General features: G+C 42.4%; 1 protein-coding gene across 11 annotated transcripts in view; it reads left to right on the plus strand.

The window, feature by feature from the left end:
* SAP130 (Sin3A associated protein 130) overlaps positions 1-26,117 on the plus strand; it is a 73,550-nt gene that overhangs the window by 40,327 nt on the left and 7,106 nt on the right. For 4 of the 11 annotated variants that reach the window (XM_042243591.2, XM_015093301.4, XM_027964667.3 and 1 more), the window contains exons 15-18: positions 1,286-1,390; positions 13,519-13,877; positions 20,291-20,539; positions 20,724-20,849. In XM_042243591.2, coding sequence (XP_042099525.1) covers positions 1,286-1,390; positions 13,519-13,877; positions 20,291-20,539; positions 20,724-20,849 — 839 coding nt within the window. The remainder of the gene's footprint in view (positions 1-1,285; positions 1,391-13,518; positions 13,878-20,290; positions 20,540-20,723; positions 20,850-26,117) is intronic. The other 7 variants (XM_042243592.2, XM_015093303.4, XM_012130390.5 and 4 more) reach the window with 3 other exon arrangements.

Here is a 26,117-nt window from a genome sequence, read left to right on the forward strand (position 1 = left end):
CTCCCGGAGTTTGCTCAAATTCATATCCGTTGAGTAGGTGATGCCATCTAACCGTCTCATCCTCTGTTCCCCCTTCTCCTTTTACCTGCAGTCTTACCCCAGCATCAGGGTCTTTTCTAAAAGACTCTAAATCTAGAGTGATCTCATGTCAAGATCCTTAACTTGGTTACATTTGCAAAGACCCTATGTTTTGACATTCACAAGCACCAGGAATTAGGACCCCAGTGGCTCATTTTAGGGAACACAATCCATGCCCCTGTCTCCCATCACCTAGTTTCACTTATTCTCTCCTCCACATTTTCCAAGTTGTTACTTTAATCTAAAGGCTTGATTCTTTTCCCCTTTTAGCAAAATCCCTTCATAAGTTGGCAGTTTAGTGTTTTGTTGTTTAGTTGCTAAGTCACATCCAACTATTTTTGTGACCCAATGGACTGTTGCCCACCAGGCTCCTCTGTCCATGGATTTTCCTAGGCAAAAATACTGGAATAGGTTGCCGTTTCCTTCTGCAGAGGAGCTTCCCTACCCAGGAATCAAACCCACATATTCTGCACTGGCAGGTGGATCTTCATCGCGGGCCGCCTGGGAAGCCTGATTTTAGTATTATACTAGGAGAAATATGCTGTCTGCTGGTCACCCTTTTTTGAGATATTAACAGGCTTGATGATCAGTATCTAAATTCACTGCATTGCAGAATGGTGTGTTCTCATTCTAGACATTTCCTCTCAAACCAGTTCTCTTCTAGTATTTGCTTCTGCCACTCTGCCAAAATTACACATCGGGATCATTTATGATTTCCACATCACTAAGCTCTGGTCTGAGCCGCATGTGGCCTCTACTACATGACACATTTGATCACTAGCTAGCTGTCTTAATCGACTTTTTTCACTCAGCTTCCATTAACTTGCTTAGGTCAATATGAATACATAGGTGTAATAATAACTGTGAATACTAAACGAATTTAAATTTTAAGTACAAAGGAAATGTGTAGGTAGAAAGTAGAAGAAGCAGATAAGAGTCAAAATAGTTGCTTCCTGATGAGAGACAGGCAGGACGTGATGAAGGATGGGAAAGAGATCGACTGTGTTTTGTTAAAAGCTCTTTAGTACTGTTTGACTTTTTAAATAATGTGCCTTTATTACGTTGACAAAACTTTTCAATGCATTAAAAAGCACCTGGCAACATGGTGCTTTAATTTCACCCTAGATCCACGTAGCAGATGTGTTGTTCTTACCCTTGGAATGCCCACAGACTCTTGTATTCCGGGTTTGTCTCTTGTCTCTTCTAGAATGGCAGTGCGGAAAACCCTCATTCCCCCTCAGCCTCCTGACGTGGCCAGCCCTCGCGTGGAGAGCTCTATGCGGAGTACGTCTGGGTCGCCCAGGCCTGCAGGGTGAGCACATAATTGAGGACAGGAAAGTCTAGTGACATGCGACAAACTTCACGTAATTTGTTTGTGTGCATCTGAAAAACCCATTTCTAAGCTGTGTGATCTGGACACATCTCTCGACCTCTCTGGTTCTTAACTTCCTTATTTTTGAGATGGGCATACTTATAACATCTTCCTCATAGGATTCCTGTGTATTCATAGCACTTAGAATAGAGGCTGCCTCATAGTGAACACCCAGTTCCTGTTGCTGTCAAAAATGGCATGATGACAGTTAATACATGCTATTTTATTTATCTTCTTAATTCTAAAAATAGTATTTTGGAAAAGAAAATGAGACAATATAAAAAGTATAATGTAAAAATCTTTGTCCCGTTCTCCACTCACCTCTCTAGTCCCTCTCCCCAGAGTAATTTGTTTCTGTTTTAGCCTCTGAGTCTTTGTAACCCCATGGACTATTCATCTTGCCAGGCTCCTCTGTCCATGGGATTTTCCAGGCAGGAATAGTGGAGTAGGTTGCCATTGCCTTCTCCAGGGGATCTTCCCATCCCAGGGATTGAACCTGCATCTCCTGCATTGGCAGGCAGATTCTTTAACACTGAGCCACTTGGAAAGCACCCCCAGAGTAATATTAATTGGTTAAAGTTTTGTTAAGTATCTTCCCACATCTTTTTCCATATACATGTGTAGATAGGCTGATAAGTTCTTAAAAATAAGACTTTATTGATTGTTTATTATATGGCATTTTTTCCTTATATCAGTAATAGCTTACTGTGTTAACATATTTAGATCTATTATTCATAAATTTCTGCTTTATTGACTATGCCAAAGCCTTTGACTGTATGGGTCACAATAAACTGGAAAATTCTGAAAGAGATGGAAATACCAGACCACCTGACCTACCTCTTGAGAAATCTGTATGCAGGTCAGGAAGCCACAGTTAGAACTGGACATGGAACAACAGACTGGTTCCAAACAGGAAAAGGAGTACGTCAAGGCTGTATATTGTCACCCTGCTTATTTAACTTATATGCAGACCACATCATGAGAAATGCTGGACTGGAAGAAGCACAAGCTGGAATCAAAATTGCCAGGAGTAATATCAATAACCTCAGATATGCAGATGACACCACCCTTATGGCAGAAAGTGAAGAAGAACTAAAGAGCCTCTTGATGAAAGTGAAAGAGGAGAGTGAAAAAGCTGGCTTAAAGCTCAACATTCAGAAAACGAAGATCATGGCATCTGGTCCCTTCACTTCATGGGAAATAGATGGGGAAACAGCGGAAACAGTGTCAGATTTGATTTTTGGGGCTCCCAAATCACTGCAGATGGTGATTGCAGCCATGAAATTAAAAGATGCTTACTCCTTGAAAGGGAAGTTATGACCAACCTAGATAGCATATTCAAAAGCAGAGACATTACTTTGCCAACAAAGGTCCATCTAGTCAAGGCTATGGTTTTTCCAGTAGTCATGTATGGACATGAGAGTTGGACTGTGAAGAAGGCTGAGTGCCGAAGAAGAATTGATGCTTTTGAACTATGGTGTTGGAGAAGACTCTTGAGAGTCCCCTGGACTGCAAGGAGATCCAACCAGTCCATTCTAAAGGAGATCAGTCCTGGATGTTCTTTGGAAGGAATGATACTGAAGCTGAAACTCCAATACTTTGGCCACCTCATGTGAAGAGTTGACTCATTGGAAAAGACCCCGATGCTGGGAGGGATTGGGGGCAGGAGGAGAAGGGGACAACAGAGGATGAGATGGCTGGATGGCATCACTGACTTGATGGACGTAAGTCTGAGTGAACTCCAGGAGTTGGTGATGGACAGGGAGGCCTGGCGTGCTGCAATTCATGGGGTTGCAAAGAGTCAGACACGACTGAGTGACTGAATAGAACTGAACTTCATAGAACTTCATTCAAAAAATTATGAATGCCATATGTGTACTAAGTATCATTTCAGAATCCAGGGAAATAAAAGTGACTGAAACAAAGGGTCCATTCCTTAAGCGTACTGTCTAGTGAATGTAGAGAAATAATAAATATGTGAAGAAAAAGAAACCAGTGTGAAAGGAATATAAGTGATGGGAGAAGAGGTGATGACTTACAGGAAGGCTTCTCTGAGCAGCGGTTTTAAGAGCCACGTGTTCCCTGATGTAAGACTGTGTTGGGCAGAGGAAAGAGCAGGGACCTGGACTTTGATGTAGGAGTACTTGCGGTCACCACTTTGTACATTAGTGCAAAAATGTACAAATAACCATGTAATCAGAAACTGTACGTGGTTACTTATAATTTTTTTGTGACCTTAAAAACATTTGTGAAAATATTAAAAATGCTCTTCCTGTTTCTCTAGGGAATCTCTCTGCCTTAGGGATCAAACCTGGGTCTCTTGCACTGCAGGCAGCTTCTTTACCATCCGAGCCACCAGAGAAGCCCATAATATATGGGGAAGTGGGGAAAAAAAAAAAAAAACTAAAATTTACTTTGTACACTGTAATTTGAACATCAGACGCACTGAGACATTAAGACATTAAAATGTTTTTTCTTTCTAAAAACTCGTCAAGAGTTCACCCTCTCTATCCAAGTGTGTAAACACATGGTGAGCATCCACAGGTTTTGGAATCTGTATTTTCGTATCCCCTAGGGGATGAGTACCAAGGGACAGTGGTAGTTGGAACCGTGCTTGCCTTATTCATATTATATAATTTGTGCAAGAGTCCTTCTATGCTTTAGTGAATTGTCATATTGCTTTCTAAATTTGGATCTGCCCTGACATTCTATCTTTTGTATTTTCAATATTGTAAATTTTCTCCAAGAGTTCCTTTAATGTGAGGTTTCTGCCAGTATCACTTACAGGGACAGCTTATCTACCTTAACTAATCCTTGGAGTCAGTGTGCACATTTCATAGCAGCGTCTTTAGCCTTGCTCGTGCAGATAAAGATTTCTCTTTGGAGAAATGTGTATTTAGACTGTTAGGTGTTGTGAGCTGTTAGTAAATTTTGCAATTTATCAGTCGTGTCATTTGCAAATATTTTCTCCCCATCTGAGGGTTGTCTTTTCATTTTGTTTGTTGTCTCCCTTGCTGTGCAGAAACTTTTGGGTTTAAGTAGGTCCCATTTGTTTTTTTTTTAATTTTTGTTTTTATTTCCATTACTGTGGGAGACAGATCAAATAAGATAATGCTGTGATTTATGTCAGAGAGTGTTCTGCCTATGTTTTCCTCTAGGAGTTACATAGTGTCCAGTTTCACATTTAGGTCTTTAATCTATTTTGAGCTTATTTTTGTGTATGAAGTTAAGGAATGATCTAATTTCATTTTTTTAAACTTGTATGTAGCTCTCCAGTTTTCCCAGCACCATTTGTTGAAGAGACTGTCTTTCCAACGTTGTGCGGTCTTGCCTCCTTTGTCATAGGTTAATTGACCACAGGTGTGTGATCTTATTTTTGGGTTTCTGTCCTAATCCATTGATCTGTAATTCTTTTTTTGTGCCAGGACCTTCCTGTTTGGATGACTGTAGTTTTGTAGTGTAATCTGAAGTCAGGGAGTTTGATTACTCTGGCTCTATTTTCTTTCTCAAGATTGCTTTGGCTATTCGGGGTCTTTTGTGTCTCCAAACAAATTTTGAGATTTTTGTTCTAGTTCTGTGAAAAATGCCATTGGTAATTTGATAGGGATTGCACTGATAATCTGTAAATTGCCTAGAGTAGTTCATCAACATCTTATACTTTTCCGAGTACTTATACTTTTGTTTCCTTAGGTAGGTTTATTCATAGGTATTTCATTCTCTATGAGGTGGTGGTAAATGGAATTGTTTCCTGAATTTTCTCTTTCTGATCTTTTGTTGTTAATATATAGAAATGCAACAGCTTGCTACATGTTAATTTTGTAACCTGCAACTTTACCAGATTCATTGATGAGTTCTTGGAGTTTTCTGGTAGCATCTTTAGGATCTTCTGTGTGTAGTATCATGTCATTTTGTCAACAGTGACAGTTTAAGAACTTCTTTTCCAATTTAGATTCCCTTTACTTCGTTTTCTTTCCTGATTTGTAGCTAAGACTCCCAAAATTATGTTGAATAAAAGAGGTGAGAGTGGAATCCTTGTCTTATTCCTGGTTTTAGAGGGAATGCTTTCAGGTCTTCGCCATTGAATATGGTGCTAGCTGTAGGTTTGTCATGCGTGGCTTTTACTATGTCAAGATATGTACCCTTTTTGCCCACTTTTTGGTTTTGGTATCAGGGTGATGGTGACCTCAAAAAAGAGTTTGAAAGTGTTCCTTCCTCTGCAGTTTTTTGAAACAATTTCAGAAGAATAGATGCTAACTTTTCTCTAAATGTTTGATTAAATTTGCCTGTGAAGCAGTCAGGTCCTGAACTTTCGTTTATTGGGGGGTTTTTAATCACAGTTTCAATTTCGCTGCTTTTGGTTGGTTTGTCCTTTTCTTCTAGGTTGCCCATTTTGTTGGCATATTGTTGCTCATAGTAGTCTCATGATTCTTGGTATTTCTGTGGAGTCAGTCGTACTGTCTCCTTTTTCATTTCTAATTTTATTGGTGTAAGTCCTCTCCCTTTTTTTCTTCATGAGTCCAACTAAAAGTTTATCAATTTTATCTTTTCAAAGAACCAACTTGGAATTTCATTGATGTTAGCGATTGTTTTGTCTCTATTTCATTTATTTCTGCTATGATCTTTGTGATTTCTTTCCTTCTGCTAGCTTTAGATTTTGTTTGTTGTTCTTTCTCTAGGGGTTTTAGGTGTAAGGTTATGTAGTTTATTTGAGATTATTCTTTTTTCGTGAGGTAGCATTGTACTGCTATAAACTTCCCTCTTAGAGCTCCCTTTGCTGCCTCCGATAAGTTCTGCACCATTGTGCTTTAGTTTCATTTGTCTCTAAGTATTATTTTATTTTCTCTAAATTTCTTCAGTGATTCGATTGCTGGTTTAGTAGCATAATGTTTAGCTGCCATGTGTTTGTGTTTTTATAGTTATTTTCTTGTACTGTATTTCTGATTTCATAGCAGTTGTGATCAGAAAAGATGTTTGATATGATTTCCGTTTTCATAAATTTACCGAGGCTCACCTTGTGATCCGACAAGTGGTCAATCCTGGAGAATGTTCCACACGCACTTGAGAAGAATATGTAGTCTGCTGCTTTTGGTTGGAATGCTCTATGAATATTAATTAAATCCATCTGGTCTAACGTGTCATTTAAAGCCTGAGTTTCTTTATTAATTTTCTACCAGATAATCTGTCCGTTGTTGAAAGTGGGGTGTTAACCTACCCCACTATTGTTCCTGTCGATTTATCCCTTTATGGTTGTTGGTATTTGCCTTGCATACTGAGGTATTCGTATGTTGAGTTCATATATATTGATACTTGTTATATTGTCTTCTTGGACTGAACCCTTGAGCATTATGCAGTGTCCTTCTTTTTCTCTTATAACAATATTTGTTTTAAAGTTTGTCTGATACAGATATTATTACTCCACCTTTGTTATGATTCCCATTTGCATGAAATACTTTCTGCCATCTCCTTAATTTCAGTCTGTAAGTGTCCCTAGGTCTCACATGGGTCTTGTTTTTATTTTCGGCCAACCAGTCTTTGTCTTTTGATTGGTGCATTTAATCCATTTACTCAAAGGCAATTATCAATGTATATGATTCTGTTGTTGATTCAGTAGCTAAGTCTTGTCTGACTTCTTGAAACACCATGAATGCAACATTCCAGGCCTCCCTGTCCATCACCACCTCCCAGAGTTTACTCAAATTCATGTCCATTGAGTCTGTGATGCCATCCAACCATCTCATCCTCTATTGTCCCCTTCTCCTCCCACCTTCAATCTTTCCCAGCATCAGGGTCTTTTCAAATGAGTCAGTTCTTCTCATCAGGTGGCCAAAGCATTGGAGCTTCAGCGTCAGCACCAGTCCATCCAATGAATATTCAGAGTTGATTTCCTTTAGGATTCATTGGTTTGATCTCCTTGCAGTTCAAGGAACTCTCAGGAATCTTCTCCAGCACCACAGTTTGAAGGCATCGGTTCTTCGGTGTCAGCCTTCTGTATGGTCCAGCTCTTGCATCCATACATAACTACTGGAAAAACCATAGCTTTGCCTATGGGTATATCTTTCCCTTTCCCCTTTACCACTTCTCTTCTATTTTCAGCTACTTATAGGACCTCAACCAGTGTGCCTTCTTGCACTTCTTTTTCTTTGGGATGGTTTGGTCACTACCTCTTGTACCTTGTTACAAACCTCCATCTATAGTTCTTCAGGCAGTCTGTCTGGCAGGTCTAATCCCTTGAATCTCTTTGTCACCTCTGTTGTATAATCATAAGGGATTTGATTTAGGTCATACCTGAATGGCTTAGTGGTTTTTGCCTACTTTCTTCAATTTAAACCTGAATTGTTTAATAAGGAGCTCATGATTGGAACCACAGACAGCTCTGTGTCTTGTTTATGCTGACCGTATAGAGTTTCTCCATCTTTGACTGCAAAGAATATAATCAGTCTAATTTCAGTATTGACCATCTGGTGATGTCCATGTGTAGTCATCTCTTGTGTTGATGGGAGAGGGTGTTTGTTATGACCAGTGTTTTTTTCTTGGCAAAACTCTGTTAGCCTTTGCCCTGCTTCATTTTATACTCCAGGGCCAAACTTGCCTGTTATTCCAGGTATCTCTTGGCTTCCTCCTTTTACATTCAAATCCCCTACAATGAAAAGGACATTTTTTAGGGGTGTTAGTTCTAAAAGGTCTTGCAGGTCTTCGTAGAACTGTACAGCTTCATTTCTTCAGCGTTAGTATTTGGGGCATAGACTTGGATTACTGTGATGTTGGGTGGTTTACCTTGGTAACGAACAAAGATCATTCTGTCGCTTTTGAGATTGCACCCAAGTACTGTATTTCAGACTCTTTTATTGACTAAGAGGGCTACTCCATTTCTTCTAAGGGATTCCTGCCCACAGTAATAGATATCATGGTCATCTGAATTAAATTTGCCCATTCTGGTCCATCTCCTGCTTGACATGTCCAGTTTACCTTGATTTATGACCCAGACATTCCAGGTTCCCGTACAGTATTGTTCTTTACAGCATCAGACTTTACTTTCACCACCAAACACATCCACAGCTGAGTGGCATTTCTGTTTTGGCCGAGCCTCTCCATTCTTCTTGGAGCTGTTTCTCTGCTCTTCGCCAGTAGCATACTGGACACCTGCCAACCTGGGGTGTGTATGTATATACACTCATCTTCCTGTGTTAATCTTTTCGCCTTTGCATACTTTTCACTGGGTTCTCGAAACAAGAATACTGAAGTAGTTTGCTGTCGCCTTCTGCAGTGGACTAGGGTTTATCAGAACTTTCCACCATGACCTGTCCACCTTGGTCGGCCCTGCGTAGATGTCGTGGCTCATAACTTCGTTGGGTTAGACAAGGCTCTGACCCTTGTGATCATTTTTGTTAGCTTTTTGCGATGTGGTTTTTGTTCTGGAGGGTGTGGTATTGTAGCACTGATTCCTCTGTCTGCCCTCTGATGGATAAGGATAAGAGGCTTGTGCAACCATCCTGAAAACTAGGTCTTACCCTGATGGGCAAGACAGATCAGTTCAGTTCAGTCACTCAGTTGTGTCCGACTCTTTGCAACCCCATGAATTGCAGCACGCCAGGCCTCCCTGTCCATCACCAGCTCCCGGAGTTCACTCAGACTCACGTCCATTGAGTCCGTGATGCCATCCAGCCATCTCATCCTCTGTCGTCCCCTTCTCCTCCTGCCCCCAATCCCTCCCAGCATCAGAGTCTTTTCCAAGGAGTCAACTCTCCGCATGAGGTGGCCAAAGTACTGGAGTTTCAGCTTTAGCATCCCTCCTTCCAAAGAACACCAAGGACTGATCTCCTTTAGAATGGACTGGTTGGATCTCCTTGCAATCCAAGGGACTCTCAAGAGTCTTCTCCAACACCACAGTTCAAAAGCATCAATTCTTCTGTGCTCAGCTTTCTTCACAGTCCAACTCTCACATCCATACATGACTACTGGAAAAACCATAGCCTTGGCTAGACGGACCTTTGTTGGCAAAGTAATGTCTCTGCTTTTGAATATGCTATCTAGGTTGGTCATAACTTTCCTTCCAAGGAATAAGTGTCTTTTAATTTCATGGCTGCAGTCACTATCTGCGGTGATTTTTGAGCCCCCACAAAATAAAGTCTGACACTGTTTCCGCTGTTTCCCCATCTATTTCCCATGACGTGATGGGACCAGATGCCATGATCTTCGTTTTCTGAATGTTGAGCTTTAAGCCAACTTTTTCACTGTCCTCTTTCACTTTCATCAAGAGGCTTTTAGCTCCTCTTCACTTTCTGCCATAAGGGTGGTGTCATCTGCATATCTGAGGTTATTGATATTACTCCCGGCAGTCTTGATTCTAGCTTGTGCTTCTTCCAGCCCAGCGTTTCTCATGATGTACTCTGCGCATAAGTTAAATAAGCAGGGTGACAATATACAGCCTTGACATACTCCTTTTCCTCTTTGGAACCAGTCTGTTGTTCCATGTCCAGTTCTAACTGTTGCTTCCTGACCTGCATACAGATTTCTGAAGAGGCAGGTCAGGTGGTCTGTATTCCCATCTCTTTCAGAATTTTCCACAGTTTCTTGTGATCCACACAGTCAAAGGCTTTGGCATAGTCAATAAAGCAGAAATAGATGTTTTTCTGGAACTCTTGGTTTTTCCATGATCCAGCGGATGTTGGCAATTTGATGTTCCTCTGCCTTTTCTAAAACCAGCTTGAACATCTGGAAGTTCACGGTTCACGTATTGCTAAAGCCTGGCTTGGAGAATTTTGAGCATTACTTTACTAGCGTGTGAGATGAGTGCAATTGTACGGTAGTTTGAGCATTCTTTGGCATTGCCTTTCTTTGGGATTGGAATGAAAACTGACCTTTTCCAGTCCTGTGGCCACTGCTGAGTTTTCCAAATTTGCTGGCATATTGAGTGCAGCACTTTCACAGCATCATCTTTCAGGATTTGAAAGAGCTCCACTGGAATTCCATCACCTCCACTAGCTTTGTTTGTAGTGATGCTTCCTAAGGCCCACTTGACTTCACATTCCAGGATGTCTGGCTCTAGGTGAGTGATCACACCATCGTGATTATCTTGGTCGTGAAGATCTTTTTTGTACAGTTCTTCCGTGTATTCTTGCCACCTCTTCTTAATATCTTCTGCTTCTGTTAGGTCCATACCATTTCTGTCCTTTATCGAGCCCATCTTTGCATGAAATGTTCCCTTGGTAGCTCTGATTTTCTTGAAGAGATCTCTAGTCTTTCCCATTCTTTTGTTTTCCTCTATTTCTTTGCATTGATCGCTGAGGAAGTCTTTCTTATCTCTCCTTGCTATTCTTTGGAACTCTGCATTCAGATACTTATTTCTTTCCTTTTCTCCTTTGCTTTTAACAGCTATTTGTAAGGCCTCCCCAGACAGCCATTTTGCTTTTTTGCATTTCTTTTCCATGGAGATGGTCTTGATCCCTGTCTCCTGTACAGTGTCATGAACTTCCGTCCATAGTTCATCAGGCATTCTGTCTATCAGATCTAGTCCCTTAAATCTATTTCTCACTTCCACTGTTTAATCATAAGGGATTTGATTTAGGTCATACCTGAATGGTCTAGTGGTTTTCCCTACTTTCTTCTATTTAAGTCTGAATTTGGCAATAAGGAGCTCATGATCTGAGCCACAGTCAGCTCCCGATCTTGTTTTTGCTGACTATAGAGCTTCTCCATCTTTGGCTGCAAAGAATATAATCAATCTGATTTTGGTGTTGACCATCTGGTGATGTCCATGTGTAGAGTCTTCTCTTGTGTTGTTGGAAGAGGATGTTTACTATGACCAGTGCGTTCTCTTGGCAAAACTGTTAGCCTTTGCTCTGCTTCATTCCATATTCCAAGGCCAAATTTGCCTGTTACCCCAGGTGTTTCTTGACTTCCTACTTTTGCATTCCAGTCCCCTATAATGAAAAGGACATTTTTTTTGGTTGTTAGTTCTAAAAGGTCTTATAGGTCTTCATGTTCAACAAGACAAGGTTCATTAACTCTTTAATGCAGTGTCTGCTAGTGGGTGGGGTTGTGCTCTCTCCCTGTTATTTGCCTGGCCTGAGGCAGCCCAGTCCCAGAGTCCTTCAGGTTCTATGGTAAGGCTAAAGGCTACCTTCAAAACAGCCTGTGCCAACATGCACCTCCCAGGATGCTGCCGCCAGTGCCCCTGTCCCTGCAGCAGGCCACTGCCAACGCGTGCCTCTGCAGGAGACCCTCAGATGCTCACAGGCAGGTCTGCCTCAAGTCTCCTGTGGGGCCACTGCTCCTTTCCCCTGGGTCCTGGTGTGCACGTTGCTTTGTTTGTGCCCTGCAGGCATCTCCGTTTTCACCAGTCCTGTGGAAGTTCTGTAATCAAAGCCCGCTGTCCTTCAAAGTCGGATTCCCTGGGGATTCCCATCCCTTTGCCAAATTCCCAGGTTGGGAAGTCTGAGGTGGGGCCTAGATCCTTTGCAGTGGGAGAACTTCTTTGGTGTTCTGGGTCTCCAGTCTGTGGGTCCCCCACCCAGCAGGTATGGGATTTTATTTTAACATGATTGTGCCCCTCCTGTCATCTCGTTGCAGCTTCTCCTTTGTCCTTGGACATGGGGTATCGTTTTTTTGATTCAAACATCCTCTTGTCGGTGGTTGTTCAGCAGCTAGTTGTGATTTTGGTGTTCCCACAGGAGATGAGTGCACATTTCGAAATCACCATTCTGCTTTCTTTTACAATGAATTTGACTACTCTAGGTACCTCATATAAATGGAGTCCTACAGAACAATCACCCCTCGATATCCCTGGGGCATTGCTTCCATAACCCACACCACTGCAGATACCAAAATCCGTAGAAGCTCAAGCCCCTTATATAAAATGGCACAGTATTTGCATGTAACCTATGTATCTCTGGATTACTAACAATACGTACAGTGTCATTGCTGTGTATGTCTTAGCGAGTAAGCAGCAAGTTCAAGTTTTGCTTTTTGGAACTTTCTGAAATTTTTTTTTCCCTGAATATTTTCCATTTCCTGCTGGTTGAATCCGCAGATGTGGAGCCTGCCAGGTATATAGAGTGCCAGCTCTCTTTGTCTTTGTGATTGGCTTATTTTACTTAGTACCCTGTCCTGAGATGCACCCCTCAGATGGTTTTTGGGGGATTTTTTCCAATCTATGCCTAGTCTTTTCAACCTCTTGTAATGGTCTTTAGCATAGCAGAATTTTTGAATTTTGATGATGCCCAATTTATCTGGCTTCTTTTTTCTTCTATGGATTATGCTTTTAGTATCATGTCTAAAGAACTCTGATCATAAAACTTTCATGGTTTTACATTTTTGCATTTAGATTTCTGATTCCTGTTTAGTTCATTTTTTGAGGTCTCAGTCAATATTGAATTTTTTGCCTATACAAGTCCAGTTGTTTTTGGCCTTGAGCTTGAGGGGTATTATCTTGTGTTGCATTTGATACTTTTGAATTTTCAGTAGTAGTAATATAAATAGGCAAACTTTTACAGCTGTTAAATGAAATATTTGACTTAAAAAATGAGAAGAATTTATAAGGACATTAATTGTGTCATGTAAAACTGACAAAAATCAATACAGTTTTGAACACTCTATTTGTAGATGTCTGAAGTATCTCCGATGAAACATATACTGGAAGGTTATAAGAGTGGTGCCTGTGGGTAGAGGGCTGGGTATGCAAAGTGGAGGGAAGTTATTCTCAGTTTGTGTTGTTTTGCATCTACTCAGGTTTTAAAGCTCCCAAGGCAACATACACAGTAACAAATTCTTGGGGGGGAACATACACTAGCTTGATGAAACCTGATTGCCTTTCAGTGAAGTGACTTTCAGTGATTTGTTTAAACTGCCCTTTGTTTTCTAAGTTAATTTTTGTTACTGCCTATAAAGACTTGATGGCAATGGTTCTAAAACTTGAATTCCCTGTAAAAGTTACCTTTAAGTTCAGCTTCTAAAATCAAGGAATAGAGTTTTAGTTGTACTGTGTGGTGGACAAATATTCACGTCTGAGATGATCCAAGTTAAGTAAAGTTTCTGTTGTTTGCTACGTCATTTTTGCTTTTGTTTTTCAGTGCCAAACCCAAGTCAGAAATCCACGTATCAATGGCCACTCCAGTCACTGTGTCTATGGAGACCATGTCTAGTCAAAATAGTGATCAGCCCACCATTGCAGTCCCACCCACCACTCAGCAGCCTCCACCAGCCATTCCAACTATGATTGCAGCAGCTAGTCCCCCGTCACAACCAGCAGTTGCCCTTCCAACCATTCCTGGAGCAGTTCCCATCACTCCACCCATCACTACCATTGCCGCTGCCCCTCCGCCGTCAGCAGCCGTGGGTGGCAGTCTCTCTTCTGTTTTGGGCCCTCCTGTACCAGAGATAAAAGTTAAAGAAGAAGTGGAACCAATGGACATCATGAGGCCAGTTTCTGGTAAGTCCATTTGTAGGATACTCTTTGTTGGCAATTGCTTCTTCCCCTTTTCTTACTCTCCTCAAGAGTCCAAACTCTTGTATGACCCTCAGTCTGGAAGCCTGACTCCTAGATGCCCATTTGAAATTTCCATTTCATTAGTTTTTAATAAATAGAAGAAAGCATCCTTTTCAAAACTAAAACCATATTGCTGCCATTTTTGTAACTAATTTTATTTCTCACCCAAATCAATGAAAAGATTGTTTCCCCAAGAGTATTTTTAAACATAGCTTCTTACATTCATTAAGGAAGTATTACCATATGAAGAGGATCACAATACTGTCGACTTAAAAAATAGTCATAATCTAAAAGTTGAGAGTTATGTTTTATTCATTGGAAATTTTTAGGACTTTTAGCCTGGGAGACAGCATCTCAAGTGACCCTTCAAGAACTGCTCTGAGGAGGCAGGGGGAGGAGTCGGGTTATATAGAAGTTTGCAACATGGGACAGGTAGTCTGAACTGTGAAGATATTTTTGTGAATTGAAGAAAACCAGATATCTCAAGTTAAGGAATTCAGTGCTTTTCTGTATGTAGGAAGATGAGAGAGTCTGAGCTCACTGAAGTCGTTGCTTTCATATGCATCTCAGCTCTCTGTGGCCAGGATCCTTCATTTTTCCTCAGTGCTCACCACAGGTAGTGGCTGCAGCCTGACCGCTGCTGGATCACAGATATAGTTCTCCTTCCTGGTTATATTGGAGAGCTAGGTGCGTGCGACATCCTTGTTGATTGATATGGCAGGTAATACTTCATTTCTCAATGTGATTATAGCTAAGTGCTGATTAATTTATGATTTATTTCCTGCCAGCATTTTTTGCCTTGTTTATGCAATAAAGTAAGATTTGCATTGTTAAAAATAGTCTCTTGATTAACATATGTATGATTAGTAAAATCTCAGAAGTACCACTGTCCCTTTTTCTTTTCTTCTCAACTTTAAACTTCCAGTTTGTGAAAAAGCAGGTCGCTTTAGAGGCTTTCTTTCTGTCCGCTTGGTTTTCTGGGCATCTGCTTGCTTGTTGGTTTCGTTGTTTTGGGGCGTGTTTTGGCTGTGGTCCTTGTTGTGGCACACACTCAGGATCGTCACTGTGCCTGCCACATCTCTCACTGCAGCACATGGCCCAGGTGCCCCACGATAGGTGGGCTCTTAGTTCCCTGCCAAGGGAACCAAACCCAGTCCCCTGCATTGGAAGGCAGGTTCTCAACCACTGGACCACCAGGGAAGTCCCTGTTTTCTGGTTTTTCATAATTTATTGTGCAGTCTTACTTTTCCTGACTATAAAAGTAACATTCAGTGTATGAATTTATATAAAACAGACAAAGCCAAAGTGAAAAGCAAGTCATTTTGTGCTGTAGTTACCTAGTCTTACCCTCTTCCATTTCAGCATGAAGGCCCCACCTCCCATAACATTCATTCAGTTAAGAGGCGTAGTTATGCTGTGCCTACAGTCTGTAAATCTGCTGTGCATTTATTTGCTTATTTATTTTCATTTATAATGCCATGAAACATCCTATGGTAACACCCTATGATACCTCAGCACTTCTGTTGAAAGATGCTATGGGTCACCCTGGAGGGGAGATGAAATGCTGTTCATCTGCTCTGCCACCCTTCTAGACAGTTCCTCTTACCTTTCCATACTAGGAGCCTGACCCTAGTTCTTCCTCAAATTGCAGGGCTCAGCACCAGCCTTGGTTCTGTCAGGCTCTTCACCAAGCACTTTGTACAGATCATGCACATCTCCCATCTTCTTGGAGATTACATTCTGGCAAGAGTTCAGTTCAGTCGCTCAGTCGTGGCCGACTCTTTGCGACCCCATGGACTGCAGCACACCAGGCCTCCCTGTCTGTCATCAACTCCTGGAGTTTACTCAAACTCCTGTCCATCGAGTCAGTGATGCCATCCAGCAACTCATCCTCTGTCGTCCCCTTCTCCTGGCATCAAATCTTTCCCAGCATCAGGGTCTTTTCAAATGAGTCAGCTCTCCACATCAAGTGGCCAAAGTATTGGAGTTTCAGCTTCAACATCAGTCCCTCCAGTGAACACCCAGGACTGATCTCCTTTATTGTGGACTGGTTGGATCTCCTTGCAGTCCACGGGACTCTCAAGAGTCTTCTCCAACACCACAGTTCAGAAGCATCAATTCTTCGGTGCTCAGCTTTCTTTATAGTCCAACTCTCACATCGATACATGACTACTGGAAAAACCATAGCCTTGACTAGACGGACCTTTGTTGGCAAAGTAATGTCTCTGCTTTTTAATATGTTGTCTAGGTTGGTCATAACTTTCCTTTCAAGGAGTAAGCGTCTTTTAATTTCATGGATGCAGTCACTATCCGCAGTTATTTTGGAGCCCAGAAAATAGTCAGCCACTGTTTCCCCATTTATCTGCCAGGAAGTGATGGGACTGGATGACATGATCTTAGTTTTCTGAATATTGAGCTTTAAGCCAACTTTCTCACTCTCCACGTTCACTTTCATCAAGAGGCTCTTTAGTTCCTCTTCACTTTCTGCCGTAAGGGTGGTGTCATCTGCATATCTGAGGTTATTGATATTTCTCCCGGCAGTCTTGATTCCAGCTTGTGCTTCACCCAGCCCAGCATTTCTCATGATGTAGGAAATGGCAGCCCATTCCAGTGTTTTTGCCTGGAGGATCCGAGGGACAAGGGAGCCTGGTGGCTACCATCTGTGGGTCACAGAGTCGGACACAACTGAAGCGACTTAGCAGCAGCACTCTGCATAGAAGTTAAATAAGCAGGGTGACAATATACAGCCTTGACCTGCTCCTTTTCCTATTTGGAACCAGTCTGTTGTTCCATGTCCAGTTCTAACTGTTGCTTCCTGACCTGTATACGGGTTTCTCAAGAGGCAGGTCAGATGGTCTGGTATTCACATCTCTTTCAGAATTTTCCACAGTTTATTGTGGTAAACAGTAAAATAAAGGACAAAATGTAAGGGGAAGTTATGGCTGGAGATGTGATTTTTTGTAAGAGTTATAAAGGGAAAGCTGTATCAAAGGAATGATCTTTGAGTAAGAGACATTAAAGAGATGAGGTGCTGGCCACGAGAGTATCTAGAAAAAGGCATTTCAGACTAAGAGAGCAGCGAATGTGAAAGCCTGAGACAGGGACGTGCTTCTTGTGCTCAACACATAGCACAGAGGCGTTGACAGATGGAGCTGAGTAGACGAGGGGAGCGGGCGAGACGGCCAGAGACACGGTCGGGACTGTGAGAGCTTAGGAGCCTCTGGAAGGACTTTGACTTTGCTGAGGGAGCTGGGAGCTATGAGAGGGATCTGAGTAGAGGAGGAACTTGAGCCACTTCTGTTTTTAATAGACCACTCTGGTGATTCTGTAGAAAAAAGGACTGGGAACAAGATTAGAATTAGGGAGATGTGTTTAGAGGCTACTGCTCTAACAGCAGGGACCAGTGAAAGCTTCAGCCAAGGTAGTAGTACCAGTGGTGTGAAGTGGTGAGAGTATAGATGTTTTATTGAGGAACTGAGAGGATTTCTTTAAAGAGGGATATTGTGTGTGAGGAACAGCATCAGAGGAAACTAAAGGTTTTGATCTTAGTAACTGGAAGCATAGGACTTCCCTGGTGGCAAAGTGGTAAAGAATCCACGTGCCACCGCAGGAGGAGCAAGAGACACAGGTTCGGTCCCTGGGTCAGGAAGATCACCTAGAGTAGGAAATGGCACCCCACTCCAGTATTCTTGTGTGGAAAATTCCATGGTCAAAGGAGCCTGGCAATCTACATTCCGTGGAGTCTCAAAAGAGTGAGACATGACTGAGCGACCGAGGACAAACACAAAACTGGAAACCCTCGTCTTCAGTACAGCAGAGGGACTCCATTGTGTGGGGAGAGATTAGGAGTTAGCTTTTGCTCTGGTGAGTTTGAGTTAGACTTTCACGTGGACTTCAAGTAGTCTGATCTGTAAGCCTAGCTTTTGGAAGAAAATTAAGTTGCTGGTGTAAATTGGGGAGTTGCCATTGTATGTATGAGTTATGTTTAAAGCCATGAGCCTGGCTGGGTAATGGATAGGATCCTCTGAGGAGTGAGTGCTGATAAGAAACAGAAGTAGTTGTAAACCGAGCCCTGGGGCACTGCACCATTTTGAGAAGGGAGAAGAGTCCAAAACCAGCAAAGGAGACTAAATGGACAGGCTGGAGTGACAGGAATAAAACATGGCGTGTGTGATGTCCTGGAAAGCCAGGACAAGGGTCACAGCTGCTGAGAGATCGAGTGAGGAGAGCACTGAGCAGCGACCGTTGGGTATAACAACGTGAAGGTCATGCGGATGTTGAGAAGAGCAGCTGCCATGTAGTCATATTGGGCCACAGCACGGTGGGTGTGGGTTCCAGAGAACGCTGGGAGGTAACTGTGAGAGACACTGAGTATAAACAGCCCTGGAGGGACTTGTTGCAAAGCACCAGAAAAAGGAGGGCCAGTATCTGAAGGGAACTGATACCAAGAGAGTGTTCTTTGTGGGCGCGCTGGGTCTTCGTTGCTGCACACGGGCTTTCTCTGGGTGCTGTTCTTCGTTGTGGTGCACAGGCCTCTCACTGTGGTGCTTTGTCTTGTGGAGCACGGGCTCTAAGCATGTATGCTTCAGGAGTTGTGGCAGGTGGGATTTTCCCCGACCAGGGATTGAATTCATGTCCCCTGCGTTGGCAGGTGGATTCTTAACCACTGGACCACCAGGGAAGTCCCAAAAGCTATTTTTAGGACAGGACAGATGAGTTTGGTATGTTAGTGGGAGTGAGCCAATGAAGAGGAGACAACTGATGATGCAGGAAAAAGGTGAATTCTTGCGGCAATGTCTGAGGAGGTGAGAGTGGGTGGGCCCTACCTTGGATGTGAGGGAATCTGCCTTTCCTGAAAGCGCAGAGAGAAAGGAAGTGCCGGGTCACCGTGCAGGTGAGTGGGTATATGTGGTGGGGATTTGTGGGCGTTTCCTTCTGATGGTGTCTGTGTCTTTCTGTCAAATAGGAAGCATAGGCGTTAGCTGAGGGAAAGGGCAGTATGGGAAGTGTGGAGGGCAGATGGACTTGGCAGATGCAGGAGGGTGCCGGCCTGCTTGAGGTTAGCAAGCATGCTATCAGGATGCCTGTTTCATTGCTGTGTGTTTTCCTCTGGCTGCCCTCAGCTGCATAGGTGTAGACTTGGTTGGAGAGTTGGGTTTAACCTGCTGTGCCTTTTGTTCAGTGAGTGCAGTACAGCATGAGAAGGGACAGTTAGTGGATAAAATTGATAGGAGAGCTAAAACCCAGTGATAGGAGTGAGGAGATATTAGAGGGATGAATGGCAGCAAAAAAACTACTATGATTAGTGGAAAATAGTTGTTAATGGTGTACAGGAATTGGAGGTGAGTTGCTAAGAGACGTGACCTGGAAAGAGAGTTGCTTTTGACCGGAAGGTCAGATGTCAGAAATCGAGATTAGATGGCAGAGCTGAGGCTGTGACTGTTGGGATGGGTGGCTGGGGAACGGTAGAAGGAAAGGACGAACCAAGGAGGCAGTGGGAGAGTTGAGGCGCGTTCTCGTCATGGGTTGCAGGCCGCCAGGTGTATGGCCCACACAAGCCCAAGCAAACGCTGTTGCCTTTGTGCTGAGCATGCTCTGTCTAGAGGCACCAACTGGCTGTGCTCTGAAGCCAGACCGCCTTTCGCAGTGCCCAGCTCTCCATTGCTCTCTGTGTGATGTGTGCCACATTTTCCCATTGTTAAGTTCAGGGACAATACTGTCTACTTACTCAGATTATTATTGAAGTTTATTATTGAGGTGATGGGTTGTCGCCTAGAATTCACTGCTGAAAGACTTAAAATATAGTGGCTTGAACATGTAAGTTTTTATTGTTTCCCTTGAAATGAATCCTGAGGCAGACAGTCCGGGCATGGTATGTGGATTACATTAAATCTTTAGGGATCCAGGCTTCTACCACCCCTAGCATTTGACCCTAATGCTCTTGATTCAAGATAGCTGCTGGAACTCCAGCTATCCCATCTGAGTTCCAGGGTCACAGGAAGAAGACACAGAGTGGGTAAGGCCTCCTTTCTTTTAAAGAAAGTTCTTAAAATTTCTGCAAAGCACTAGGATTTTCATTTCAAATAGCCATACCGTACAAGGGAAACTAGTATACGGTCTTTGAGCTGAGTGGCAATGTGCCCATTTCAGGGTGAGGAGTACTTGGACTAAGGGAGATGAAGGTGTGAGGTGTCAGCAGTGGGCAACCTCTGCCACAGTTAGCGTGCTTTAGCACGGTCCTGGGCAAGTGTAATGCCGGCTCTCTTTCTGTCTTTGTTAACTCTCCCTGATGGAAGTCGGCGAACACTCCACCGTGTTTGGGCTCTCATACATGTACACCCTGTTTCCTGTGACAGCAGTTCCCCCTCTGGCTGCCAACGCCGCGTCTCCGTCTCTTGCATTGCTGGCTAACAACCTGTCCATGCCTACAAGTGACTTACCCCCTGGTGCTTCGCCAAGGAAAAAGCCTCGGAAGCAGCAGCATGTGATTTCAACGGAAGAAGGGGATATGATGGAGACAAACAGCACTGATGACGAGAAGTCCACTGCCAAGAGTCTTCTGGTGAAGGCAGAGAAGCGCAAGTCTCCTCCCAAGGAGTATATTGGTAACGCTCACTTGAGTTAACTTTTGTCATGGAAAGCTTCCCACTTAAGCTAGGAGTGTATCCCTGAGGCCGTTTACAATAGCTAGATTTCACTTACAGCTCATCTGCAGAAATTGTACCAGAAATATTGTTGCAAATATATAGTAAGCTATATAATGTTTTCGTTTTCTTCTCGTTTAAATAGATGAAGAAGGTGTAAGGTATGTCCCAGTTCGTCCAAGACCTCCCATTACTTTGCTCCGTCACTATCGGAACCCCTGGAAAGCTGCTTACCACCACTTCCAGCGGTACAGTGATGTCCGGGTCAAAGGTCAGTTTTGCCAGAAATGGTTAGTGTTAACTCATGCAGTTGGTCTTTCACTCAGCTTGTTAGAGTCACCGTAGAATGAAAAGACAGAATCATAGTTTTCCTGCTTCAAAAAGAACCCTGTCAGTTTTGTTATAAATTTATTGTTTACTCTTAAGCATAATATACAGTTGAGCATAAAATTTGGAGAATTATCCTTTGCCTTAGAAAGCTATATGTACTTTACTGGAAACACAGTCTAATGAATAAGACTTCCTGTGTTGCCAACTCCCCAAGTAGTGACAAATGACCTCCTTAGCCCCTAAAGTAGCTGAGGAGGAGCTATACTAGATTGTTACGCGACATAGACCACAGTAGTCCCAGGATGCTCAGATGTGCATTCAGCAGCAGCCCTAGAAAGTATATTTTCCAAAAGGCCTTTTGTTTCACATATGTGAAACAAAAGATCTTTTGTTCGACATTTGTTCAAACATATGTGGGATGATCTAGCTTGAGCACACAGTAAATGTTTTTGTGGTTGTTGAACTTGAGAATAACATTCTAATAAACACACTTATAGTGAAAATGGCTGATAGCAGTTTGCTTAAATCAGCAAATATTTCTGTGGATAGATTTTAAGTGTTATTAATCTCAAATAAAGTTATGACCAACCTAGATAGCATATTCAAAAGCAGAGACATTACTTTGCCAACAAAGGTCCATCTAGTCAAGGCTATGGTTTTCCAGTGGTCATGTATGGATGTGAGAGTTGGACTGTGAAGAAAGCTGAGCACCGAAGAATTGATGCTATTGAACTGTGGTGTTGGAGAAGACTCTTGAGAGTCCCTTAGGCTGCAGGGAGATCCAACCAGTCCATCCTAAAGGAGATCAGTCCTGGATGTTCTTTGGAAGGAATGATGCTAAAGCTGAAACTTCAGTACTTTGGCTACCTCATGCAAAGAGTTGACTCCTTGGAAAAGACTCTGACTCTGGGAGGGATTGGGGACAGGAGGAGAAGGGGATGACAGAGGATGAGATGGCTGGATGGCATCACCAACTCAATGGCTGTGAGTTTGAGTGAACTCCGGGAGCTGGTGATGGACAGGGAGGCCTGGCGTGCTGCAATTCATGGGGTCGCAAAGAGTCAGACATGACTGAGCAACTGAACTGAACTGAATCTCAAATATAATCATTGCATAGAGAAGTGTGAGTTTTCAGAGAATTGGCCATATTTCCTATTCCTTCAAATAAATTGTATTTGGAAGCTTCTCCAAGGGTTCCCTTGAAGCCTCAAGATGAGTCCAAGTTAAAAGGTGCAGACTAAAGCCCATGAGTGGGAGTGAAGATCCTGACAGTTCAGTCTCTGAATGGGAGCACAGAGGTGGCTGCACTGCCCAGCTTTTCTTCCTCATGAGTGTACCCTGAGTTTAGAAAAGAGGGTGAGACTTCCAAAGAGAAATCAGAGGATGTGGGCCTTTGTTGAAAGTAGGATATGAGCCACCAAACATTTCTTCACACCACAGAATTCCATATTGTAGCAGGAAAATATTTACAGTTTCCCTAGTAACATTTTAAGCCTTATAAGAAAATACTTATTGCTTATTGGAATTCACTCTTCGTAAGCTATCTCAAGAAAGGTAATTTGACAGCTGAAAATATTGATGCTTCTTAAATCTTCTGTTCAAATATGTATGTATTAATCACTTTGTGCCAAGTCTCTTCACTGTTAAACTTTAATTGAATTGTTTTGCCTAAACTGTAAAGTCATATTCATATAAACAAGTAAAGACAGAATACTGAAAACAGGTAATTCACTTGAAGAAAAGAAAAAAGAAATGGCAAAGAAGCACAGAAAACAAATAATAACCTGGCAGACTTAGCCTTACATATCAGTAATTGTCGTAAGTGTTAATAAGCTAACATATCAATTAACACACAGATTGGCAGAGAGAATGAAAAAAAGATCCAGCCATATTCTGTCTGTAAGAAACTTCAGATACAGTGTATCAGTAGAATGACAGTAAAAGGATGGAAGATCAAACAGTGCAAAAATTAATTTTAAAAGAGTGGCTATATTAATATCAAATAAAATAGACTTCAGAGGAAAGAAAATTACTAGAAATGAAGAAAGGCATTACATACTGATTTAAAAAATAGTCAACAAAAACCAAGAGCTTCAGAAATATGAAGCAAAAACAGCTGAAAGAAATAGTAGGCAAATATATAGTTTTGGTTAGAACATCAACATACTCGTCTCAGCAATTGATAGAAGCATTTGATAGAGAATCAGCAAGAATATGTAAGAAGTGAATACCACAAACCAACATTTAGTAGACATTTATAGGGCACTTGAGCTGCAGCAGAATACATATTCTCTCAAGATGCACATAGACCTTATTTAGGATCATAAACCTCAACAATTGGGGGAGAGTTGAAATCATGTAGAGTATCTTCATTGGCCATGATAGACTCAAACTAGAAACCAATGACACATAACAGAAAAACCTCCAGCCCATGGAAATTAAACATGGGATGGCCGTGGTTCACTACAGGGACAAAGATACTGGCGGCAGCAGTTCTGGGGAGTACTCATTGGTATAGCCCTCCCAGAAGCTGCCATTAGCTCCCCTCAACAACCTCTAGGCTCCAGTGCTGGAATGCCTCAAGCTAAATAACCAACAGGGCAGGAACACAGCCCCACCCACCAGCTCATGCTTGTGCTAAGTCACTTCAGTCCTGTCTGACTCTGTGATCTGGTGGAGTATAGCCCTCCAAGCTCCTCTGTCCATGGGATTCTCAAGGCAAGAATGCTGGATTTGGTTGCCATTTCCTACTCCAGAGGATCTTCCTGACCCAGGAATCAAACCTGCCTCCCTTGCATCTTCTGCATTGGCAGGCGGGTTCTTTACCACTAGTGTCATCCAGCAGACAGCTTAAGTCTTCCTGAGCACTGCCTTGACCACCAGAGACAGAACCCAGCTCCACCCACCCCTGGGCAGGAGCCAGTCCCTCCCATTAGGAAATCTGCACAAACCTCTTAGACAGCCTCATCCCCCAGAGAGCAGAGAGCAGAAGCAACAACTACAGTACTGCAGCCTGCAGAATGGAAACCACAATCACAGGAAGCTAGACAAAATGAGACAGCAGAGGAACATGTCCCAGGCGGAGGAACAAGGCAAACGCCAGGACAACAGCCAAGTGGAGACAGGCGGCCTACCAGGAAAAGAGTGAGATAATGCTAGTAAAGAAGATCCAGCACAGAAAAAATGCAGAGGCATAGATCAAGAAGATACAAGAGATGTTTCACAAAGACCTAGAGGAACTAAAGAACAGAGATGAACAGCACAGTAATTAAAATGAAAACTACACTAGAAGGAAGCAATAGCAGAACAGCTGAAGCAGGAAAGTGTATGGGCGATGTAGAAGACAACGGTGGGGACACTGCCATGAAGCAGAATAAAGAAAACAGAATGAGAAGAAATTAAAACAATCTGAGACCTCTGAGACAACATTAAATGTACCAGCATTCACATTAAAGGGTTCCCAGAAGAGAGAGAGAGAGGACCTGAGAAAATACTTAGAGACATAATAGCTGAGAACTGCCCTGACGTGGTAAGGGAAACAGTCACCCGACTCCAGAAAGCAGAGTGGCAGGCAGGAAAACCCCAAGGAGGAACACACCAAGACACAGTAATTTTTTTCAAAAAGACAAAACATTAAAAGCAACAAGGGGAAAACAACAGGTAACATATATGGGAATTCCCATAAGGTTATCAGCTGATTTCTCAACAGAAACTTTGCAGGCCAGAAGGGAATGGTGCAATATATTTACAGTGATAGAAGGAAAGAACCTACAACCAAGAATACTCTACCCAGCAAGGCTTTCATTCAGATTCAATGGAGAAATCAAAAGCTTTACAGACAAGTAAAAGCTGAGAAAATTCAGCACCACCAGACCAGCTTTGCAACGAATTCTAAAGGAACTTCTCTAAGTGGAAAAGACCACAACTAAAAACAAGAAAATTGCAAATGGGAAAGTTCACTGGCAAAGGCAGATGTTCAGTAAAGGTAGGAGGTCATATCCACACAAATGCGATATCACAACCAGCAGTTGTGAGGAGACCACAGATGTAGGATATTGGAAATGCATTTGAAATTTAAAAACCAGTAGCTTATTAACAATCTCGTCTATGTATAAACTGCTGTATCAAAACCTCGTGGTAGCCGCAAAGTCGACAGCAGATAAACACTTAGAAGAGGGGTCCAAACACAGCACTAAAGTTAGTCATTAAATGACAAGAGAACAAAAGAAGACCTGGGAAGAAAAAAGACCGATGGAAACAATCCAAAACAATAACATGGCAGTAAGACATACATATCAGTGGTTACCTTAAATGTAAATGGATTAAATGCTTCAAGCAAAAGACATACACTGGCGAATGGATACAAAAACAAGGCCCCTAAGTACGCTGTCTGTAAGAGAACCACTTCAGATCTAGGGGCACACACAGACTGAAAGTGAAAGAATGGAAAAAGGTATTCTGTGCAGATGGAAATCAAAAGAAAGCTGGAGGACCAGTACTCATACCAGGCAAAATTAGACGTACAGACACAAAGGAACACTACGTAATGATCAAAGGATCAATCCAAGAAGTTGTGACAATCGTAAATAATATATGCACCCAACATAGGAACACCTCAATATGCAAGGCAAATACTAAGGGCCATAAAGGGAGGAATTGACAGTAACACAGTAATAGTGGGGGACTTTAACGCTCCACCGTCATCAGTGGACAGAGCATCCAGGCGAAATCAGTAAGGAAATGCAGTATTAGAAACACTCAGAATGCCACATGCTGCTGAGGATGCAGAGACACCAGATTCTCGTACATTCCTTGGAGCGTTTTGATTGTTATCCCCCTGCCTTCTAGACTCCATTCTCCTGAGAAGTCCGCTGTTGATTTTAGTGGGATTATATTGTCAGTGATGCGTCATGTTTTATCTTACTCCTTTGAAGATATTTTCAGCTTTGACTTTCAACATCTTTACTATGATACGTCTGTCTGTATACATTTATCTTCTTTGGAGTTAGCCTTGAGCTTCCTGATACATACTTTACTGTTTTTCAGTAAATGTGAGAAATCTTAAGTCATTTTTTCTGTGAGTATTTCTTCTGCTTCATCTCTTTTCCTTTTGGTACGCCATCATACATGCATTGGTGCTCTTAACGGTGTACAATTTCTGTCTCTGTGTTGATACTGTTTAATGTGGCATGATCATCATCCCTTCTTT

The sequence above is a fragment of the Ovis aries genome, chromosome 2 (genome assembly GCF_016772045.2).
Source record: "Ovis aries strain OAR_USU_Benz2616 breed Rambouillet chromosome 2, ARS-UI_Ramb_v3.0, whole genome shotgun sequence".
Taxonomy (NCBI): domain Eukaryota; kingdom Metazoa; phylum Chordata; class Mammalia; order Artiodactyla; family Bovidae; genus Ovis; species Ovis aries.